General features: G+C 36.1%; 1 protein-coding gene across 1 annotated transcript; it reads left to right on the top strand.

Moving 5' to 3' along the window:
- Nucleotides 1–3,637: 3,637 nt before the first annotated feature.
- LOC129290668 (probable methyltransferase PMT15) lies at nt 3,638–8,217 on the top strand. The gene is made up of 3 exons (XM_054927529.1): nt 3,638–4,526; nt 6,698–6,908; nt 6,998–8,217. Exons 1-3 carry the CDS (start codon nt 3,786–3,788, stop codon nt 7,981–7,983), a joined length of 1,938 nt encoding a protein of 645 aa, XP_054783504.1. The 5' UTR covers nt 3,638–3,785; the 3' UTR covers nt 7,984–8,217.
- The last annotated feature ends 258 nt before the right edge of the window (nt 8,218–8,475 follow it).

Genomic DNA, 8,475 nt, shown 5'->3' with positions numbered 1-8,475 from the left:
TAAATACTATATGAATTTTTTACTCCTCTCTCTAGGTGAACTCTGGCTAAGTGATCATGTAATGTTTATGCTAACTTATTTCTCAATTCACTTAACATCAACACGTTAGGCTTATAGTATTACACTACCTATGTTAACATCAATATCATATTCACAAATATTCTCCCTTTTGATTTTAAATTTCATAACACATTTCAAATTTTTGTTTAGCCACACATATAACACCCACATGTTAACACAAGCACACTAACATCACATCACCCATCATAAACTTCTCATTTCAATACACATTCATAGTTTGAAAACTCATTTTAAATTCAACTCCACATTTATGTAAGATCAAAATTAATATACTAACATATGATTTATATCATACTTTCACATTTACAAACTCAATCATATATACAAATAACTCATTTTCACATTAAAACTTAATTAACAAATAACTACTCAAAATAAAGTTTTCTCAATTACCTCAAATATTTAAGAGATCAAAGATTTACCCCTTAATATGCATTTCTAAACTTGCTTTCCAAGCCAAATATAGTTCGGATGATTGATTTATAATTAATCAAGTCCAAACTCATCAACATTACCACATATACACTTCTAACTCTCATTTTTCAACACTTAATAACCTAAAGTCTTTGTCTATTACATTTAAGCTTATACATTAAGCTCATTATCATCTATTAAGTTCCAATAACTTCATTAAATCCTTTTAGGGTCATTAATATCACCCAACAACCCTCATAACTCCTATTAAATACTAAAATTTTGGACATAAATGCCCAACAACCTCAATTAATGAGTAAGCTTCTAATTTCTAGGTTTAAATACTCAAAACAATTCTCATTAACTCCATTTAAGTCAATGAATTCGGACTCATAGTCTATATGGATCAAAAATCATCTTCCACTTACGAACCCGAATTATAAATTGAAGAAAATGGGTTGGGAAGGAAGTGAAAGAGGTTAGGGGTGCTTACTCTCAAGGTTTGGAAGCTTCAAAATGCCTCTAATCTTCTTGAAATTGAAGCCTTGGCAAAGCAAAGATTAGCTCCTTCGTTTTTCCCTTCTTTCTCTTCTAATTTCTATTTCAGTTTGTGACTTATTTTTGTAGAAAATGTACCATGCGCCGTGACGCTTTTACCACATGCTACAACATGTGGTACAGAAAGATGAACTTCATGTTCTAGTGGCCCATGTGCTGCGGCATGTAGCATAGAGCCATTTCTCCTTGTTTTTCTCACTTTTTCATGTTCAAGTGGCCTGACTTCACTTTAGACTCAATCTTGAGGTTGAAATCACAACCCAAAACATCTGTTAACTTTTTATAACCACACTTCGCATAAATTTACTTAATTACCCTAATTTATTTAGCTAATTTGGGGTTAAATTTTCTCAAATGTTACAACACACCCCCAACGGTGTCTCCCCTGTCATCATCAAACTCTCCTCACTCTTGCTTGAACTCATCTAGTAATGCAAACATGTAAAGAACTTTGAGAATGACGTCTTCTTAGATTTCTAGCTCCCCAAGAATTACAAGCTTTGCTTGAGTTCTTTCACCGTTGTCTACTCCATTGTTCTCTTCATCTTCTTCATCCATCTCCTCTTCCACATCGTCCAAGCTGTTTGTGAAGGGGGGGAGAGAGAGAGAGAGTAGAGAGGGAGTGTAGAGATAGAGGGAGGATAGAGTGGGATTTTTATATTATAAAAAATATTAAAAATAGTGGGACTCACTAAAATAATAAAAAAGTTAAATGTGGGCCCCGGCCCCACAAATGGGAAAAAATTAATGAGACAAACGGCAGGGCAATGGATTTAAAAATTTTAGTGTTTAAGGAATATAAATAACCTATAATTGAGTTTAAGATTATTTATGATATTTTATGTACACTTTATAGGCATTTTTTACGCTTAACCCAAATTAAAATATAGATCACAGTATTTTACAATTTTTTTAATTGACAAAGTTACAGTCAAGACCGTGCTATTATAAAAAAGTTACTAAGAGTTGGTGCGTAAAATTTTTTTGCACCCTAAGGATGGAACTGTGGCAATTTTAATATCGAAACTAATAATATTCACTGCAAGCCAATCAACATATTAATTTGGGGCGGAGGGAGCAACAGTTTATCTTTTTATATGCAGAGTGATTTATGAAAATAACTACTAATTTGTTCTAAAATGTAACTTCTGTATGGTCGATGATGGGGGAGTAAAACCAAACAAAAGTTTTCTTCTTAGGGCTAATTGTTTTTGAAACAATAAATGTTCTGAAATACAAATAATAACAATATCATAAAATTTATGTAAAAAGATGTGGAAAAAAGTTAATTCTTAAATTAATTGGTTCCACATATAAAAAGATTGTAAAACCAAATTTCGCACTGTAATCGGAAAAAAAATTCAAATTTCAGAGTGACTCCGCAAGGAATCGTATGTTGCATTATTTATAAATAGCGACAGTGATAAAAATATATTGTCACCTATTAAGTAATAAATTGACATTTTAAATTAGCGATTATTATCAAAACCAATAGTAATGTTTTCATAAATTAATTTAATTCAATGCCATGCCAATGACCGATGGATGCTTTTGGCAACAAAAGCACTAATTTATCCAGTATATGAATAAATTTCATATCAATTATTGTTATTAGATTTAATTAATCTTTTATTAAATTCGAATCTTTTAAAATTGGGTATGAGACATACTATTTTTAATTTTTTATAATACTTTATGAAAATATTGTTTTAATATTTTTGGTCAATAATATAACAATTGATATTTTGGGACCAACCAATCATTTAGTGGAGTAGAATATAAGCAATGCGTTGCAATTAAGACAGGTCAGCACTCAGCAGTAGTGACCAATGAGACCCTGGCTCAAAAAAAAAAAAAAAGAAAAAAAAAAAGGGCTGCAACGATACTTGGTGACCGTTCGATACTACGTTTTCTGGGGAAAAAAGTGATAACTACGTTTCATAATTCATACTCAACGGAGTCGGCTTTGCTCATCCACGCACCGATCCCAAGTCCAAATTTAATATTTTATTTATCTATTTATTTATTTATATTAAAATAAAAATTTATAAAAAGTTTTAATAAATTTAAACATCAATTTAAATAATTTAAATTTAATTCAATTCAAAATTTAAATCAATTATTAAATTTAAATTATTTAAATTAATAATTAATTTTAAATTAAAATATATATTTAATTTTTTAACTTTACACAACGTTTTATTTTATTTCAGTGCTTTAATTTTATAAATTATTATTTTAATATTTTAACCTTATACAGTTAGTTTATTTTAATAAATTTTTATATTAAATTATTAAATATTTACAATACATTTTAAATATTGACATATTAAATTTAATTTTTTAAAATAATAATAATTAATATAAAAAATAATTATTTAAAATTAACATTATTAAAATTAAAGAATTTAAAAATATTTAATAAAATTAAAGAATTAAATTAAAATTTTATATAAAATTAAAGGATTAAAAGTAAAATATATTTTAAATTTATTAGATTTTTTTATATTGATATAAATAAAAAATAAAATATTAAATTTAAATATTTAATCTAATTTGGATCATGCTTCCCGGGAGCGGCGAAGCCGAGTACATGCTCAACCGGGGAAGTTAATATATACTCTCCCTCTCGCTCCCTCACTCACGGGCAAAGCACCACCGCGCGTGTTTCTCACTTGGTCCCTGTTTATAATCCTCGAGATCCTTGCTCATGCCCCAGCTCTCACTCTCTTATGCAGTGGAAGAAATTAATTTCTCTAATACAGATAACAATGGCGAATTGCCTCTTTCTTCTTCACAGCTGTGCATCCAGGAATCCCAATAGATTGCTTCCCAATCTCCCCCTCATCATAACAACCACCGTCTTCTGCACCGTCTTCTATCTCATAGGCCTCTGGCAGCACTCCTCTGGCCTTGTCACTATTGATGCAGGCTACGTCGTCGCCGATTCCATCTGCCTCCTCCCCAATTCCACCTCATCTTCTCTGTCGTCCCCGCCCCCGCCCAACCTCGACTTCACCGCCCACCACCAAATCCCAGGCCCTCTTCCTGCTCCGGAGGCGGCGCGCGATTTCCAATTCCCTCCCTGCGACGTCTCACTCTCCGAGTACACACCCTGCGAGGACGTCAACCGGTCCTTGAAATTCGACAGAGACAGATTAATCTATCGCGAGAGGCACTGTCCGGATCCGGAAGAGGGGTTGCGGTGCCGAGTTCCGGCTCCGCACGCGTACCGAGTTCCGGTGCGGTGGCCGGAGAGTCGCGACTGGGTTTGGTACGCTAACGTGCCTCACAAGGAGTTGACTGTGGAGAAGAAGAAGCAGAACTGGATTCGGTTCGAAGGGGACCGGTTTCGATTCCCTGGGGGAGGGACCATGTTTCCTCGGGGTGCGGACGCTTACATCGACGATATCGGGAAGCTCATCAACTTGAGAGACGGGTCCATCAGAACAGCCATCGACACCGGGTGCGGGGTGAGTTTTGCCTGCCGTTTTTTTTTTGCTTCATCCGGTTTCAGATTCCCTTCTTTTCCACTCTGTTTCTTTTGCTGGCCGGGGAGTTTACTTCTCTATTACTTTGTTAATCGGTTCGATGCGGCGGATAGCTGGATTTGAAACTCTTGTTGACTCTTGTCAAATTTAATCTCTTGACGTATAAAGAGTGATCGCTGAGTTTTTGTCGGCTGTGTCGCTTTCGCTGCATGATGCATCATCATCATTTTGGAAGGGATGGGAGTGTGGTTGTTTGTAATGTTTTTCCAGTATTCTTGAAACAAATTCAGTTTCTGTTTGATTTTCACATCAAATTGTTGGTTTTAAATTTAATATTCTAATTAAAATATTAAATATAAATATTTGAATTTGATGTCCATCATCTAAAGTTAAAATGAGAGAAGAATAAAAGAAAAGGAACAAGAATTGAATTGCAATATAAAGCATTCTTATCTATATTTGTCTGGGATTACATTATTGTTTTATAATTTGTTTTGGAATTTAACTGGTACTTACACAGCACATTGAGAAGTTTCCTGTGTGTTTTGTTTCGTTTGCTTTCTGTTTGATCTTTTTAACTTTTGAGGGTGAATTTGGCAATTTGTTTTGGAATCTTCTGAGAGTCCAGATGCCATTTATGGGTTGAAGGAGGATGGAAATACCTTCTGGGTCCTCTGTTTCCATTTTGAAAAAGGATGTCTTTCTATGGAAATTTATAATTAATGACATCATTGTCCTAATCAACCCAGTGTCATGTCATGCTGTTTTTATTTTTCGCGGTTTTGTTTTGCTGTCTTTTTTTAGTATTTTAAAATAACTTGACATGAATCTTGAACGAGATAAAATTTGAAAAATGAGCTTGTCATAATAAATATGATTTATTAAACTTTTACATTACATATTGATATGATTCTAACAACAAAACAAAAAAAATTATTATAGAATTTGAGTTGTAATAAAGAATTTTTCATTTCAAATTTAATTCATAAAGATTTTTGTATGTTTATTTTATATTAGAATTAGAATAGTATAAAAATAAAAAAGACTAAATTATGCATTTCTTGAGCTTTTATATCTTGCTTAGATAATCTACTCAACTTTTAAAACTATACAATAAATCTCCTAAACTTTTACATTTATGCTCATATCTCTCCTGTTAGTAATTCATTTATTATTTATTTATATATAGGTCAAAATTTATAGAGGTTATCTACATACAAGTTAAAGTTTGAGAAGTTATATGTACACAAAAATAAATTTTAAGAGTGCATATAAAGTTTGAGGGGGTTATTTGGATGGCGGATTTAAAAATGCAGGGGGTTTGTTATAAAGTTAAAAAAATTGAGGGAGTTATTTGTATAGGGTTAAAAGTTTATGGGAATTTTGTATAGGTTTTTTTTTGGACAAGGGAATTTTTTATAGTTCAAATGGCCCTATTGTATCATAATAAGAATATATTTAGGATCCAAGACCTGCACTACGAATTTTGTTCCTTATCCGAATATTAAAAAAAGTGAAAAAGGAGTAATCTTGAATTGCTTCGGCTGCAATTAATCAAATTCTTCAAACTGAAGTAAAGTAGTTATAATGAATTTTGTTTTGTTCGCGCGCGTGTGAATTAACAAAGATTTGAATTAATATAGAAAATGGAAGCTTGTGAAATGAGGGGGAAAATGACGGAAGGGAATAAAATGCAACGAATAATATATGGTAGAATATAGAAAGAAGTGGAAATATAAATTCATTTGTGTTATCGGGCAATGAAGGGCATATTGGACAATTATGTGTTTTGGATTAATTGAAAGATTTGATTAGAGTTTGAACGAGAGGTAGAGTTAAATTGAGTGGAGCTAGTGGGGAACGAGGAGGTTGAAGAAATTAACGAGAGGTGGGGTGATCTGGTGATGATAAGGAGCGACTGTGATGAAATTGGAAATATGGATTGGGCCTATAGACATGTTTCGCGTGCTCTGTGGTGCTCTCTCCAAGTGACATGGGTTCCCATCCTCTCCCCTTCCGTTAGCGTCCCTCTGCAGTCTAATCTTAATTATCAGACAATATCTGCACTGCATGTTAAATTTGATTCTGGGTTTATCACCATACGTGTCACGTCATTCGCTACATTGAACAAATGAAACGTGAAACTGATTCAGGTTGCGAGTTGGGGAGCGTACCTGATGTCACGGAACATATTAGCAGTCTCATTTGCACCCAGAGACACGCACGAAGCTCAGGTCCAATTCGCTCTGGAGCGAGGAGTCCCCGCACTGATCGGAGTTCTCGCCTCTATCAGACTTCCTTACCCTTCCAGATCCTTTGACATGGCTCACTGCTCTCGCTGCCTCATTCCCTGGGGCCAATACGGTACATCCCCAAATCCTAACACTCGATTTTACTTTTGTCTACGCGGAGAACTGATTGCTCTGAATGCGCAACGATTGATGATGGACCAGACGGGATATATCTCACGGAAGTGGACAGAGTGCTGCGGCCTGGAGGGTACTGGATTCTGTCAGGGCCACCAATCAATTGGCAGAAACACTGGAAAGGCTGGGAGAGGACTCGCGAGAGTCTTCAACAAGAACAGGACGGCATCGAGGGTGTGGCTAAGTCGTTGTGCTGGAAGAAACTGGTTCAGAAGGAGGATCTCGCAATATGGCAGAAGCCCACCAATCATGTTCACTGCAAAATCACCCGAAGACTTTTCAAGAATCGTCCCATGTGTCACTCATCACAGGATCCGGACACAGCCTGGTACACTAAACTGGAGACCTGCCTGACCCCGCTGCCTCGGGTGCGTGACATAAAAGAGGTGAGCGGCGGAGAGCTGGCGAAATGGCCAGAGAGGCTAAACTCGGTGCCTCCCAGGATTGGCAGCTGGAGTGTGAGGGGAATCACGGGGGAGATGTTCAGAGAAGACAGCGAATTGTGGAAAGAGAGGGTGAGAATGTACAAGAGAGCGGATCATCAGCTGGCGGAACGAGGGAGGTACAGGAACGTGCTTGATATGAACTCTCACCTGGGAGGCTTTGCCGCCGCGTTAGCATCGGCCGGTGATCCCCTGTGGGTCATGAATGTGGTCCCGGTGGAGGCGGAGATCAACACGCTGGGCGTCATTTTCGAGCGTGGTTTGATCGGTACGTACCACAACTGGTGCGAAGCCATGTCCACTTACCCGAGAACATACGACTTCATACATGGGGCCGGGCTGTTCAGGCTGTACAAAGAGAGGTGTAAAATGGAAGATATAGTGCTGGAGATGGACAGGATTCTGAGGCCAACGGGGAGCGTGATCGTGAGAGATGACGTGGACGTTGTGATGGGGCTGAAGAGCATGGCGAAGGCAGTGCAGTGGGAGACGAGAATAGAGGACCATGAGGATGGCCCTCTTCACAGAGAGAAGATACTCTTTGCAGTCAAGCCCTACTGGACTGCTTGACTTGTCTATTCTTTTGTGCCTCCTCCCTCCCTCCCTCCCTCTAATTTTTCATGCAACCATCACTGCCCTTGCTCCCTATGGTTTTCTGGCCCTTCCTTCATTATGTTTAATTTATACAGTTCCTACAGAAAAAGTCTTTTTCTTGCAGCAAAGGGAAACATCTCGTGTTTATTATATTCGTCTTGTTATTTAATACCGGAAATATTTATCTATTATTATTATTTTTTGTTTCAATCTATTAGTCATATTTTAAAATTATGAAATTACTCAGTTTGATTTTTCGTTCTCATGTATCAGCTGGTGTTTTCTACTATATCTTTTGGCCCAAGTTCTTCGATATTTTGTTCACCCGTTTTATTTGAAAATGATTTGAGCGTCCGGCTGATAATCGTCGGGAAAAAAAGCAAGGCAGGCTAATCCATACCAAAAAAAAAAAAAAAATAGTTGAGGAAAAGTTAATCATGTTCTCTCAAGTTTGCAACAATTTATGCG

This window comes from Prosopis cineraria, unplaced genomic scaffold, assembly GCF_029017545.1.
Source record: "Prosopis cineraria cultivar Desert tree isolate PC_DT_omini unplaced genomic scaffold, ASM2901754v1 PC13, whole genome shotgun sequence".
Taxonomy (NCBI): Eukaryota; Viridiplantae; Streptophyta; class Magnoliopsida; order Fabales; family Fabaceae; genus Prosopis; species Prosopis cineraria.
This window is presented reverse-complemented; position numbering and strand designations above follow the sequence as displayed.

Bases quoted from the DNA above. Each gene is read 5' to 3' on its own strand.
- LOC129290668 (XM_054927529.1), top strand. From the start codon at position 3,786: ATGCAGTGGAAGAAATTAATTTCTCTAATACAGATAACAATGGCGAAT. The intron at 4,527-6,697 runs GTGAGTTTTGCC...AAACTGATTCAG, and splicing joins CCATCGACACCGGGTGCGGG to GTTGCGAGTTGGGGAGCGTA. The intron at 6,909-6,997 runs GTACATCCCCAA...ATGATGGACCAG, and splicing joins CATTCCCTGGGGCCAATACG to ACGGGATATATCTCACGGAA.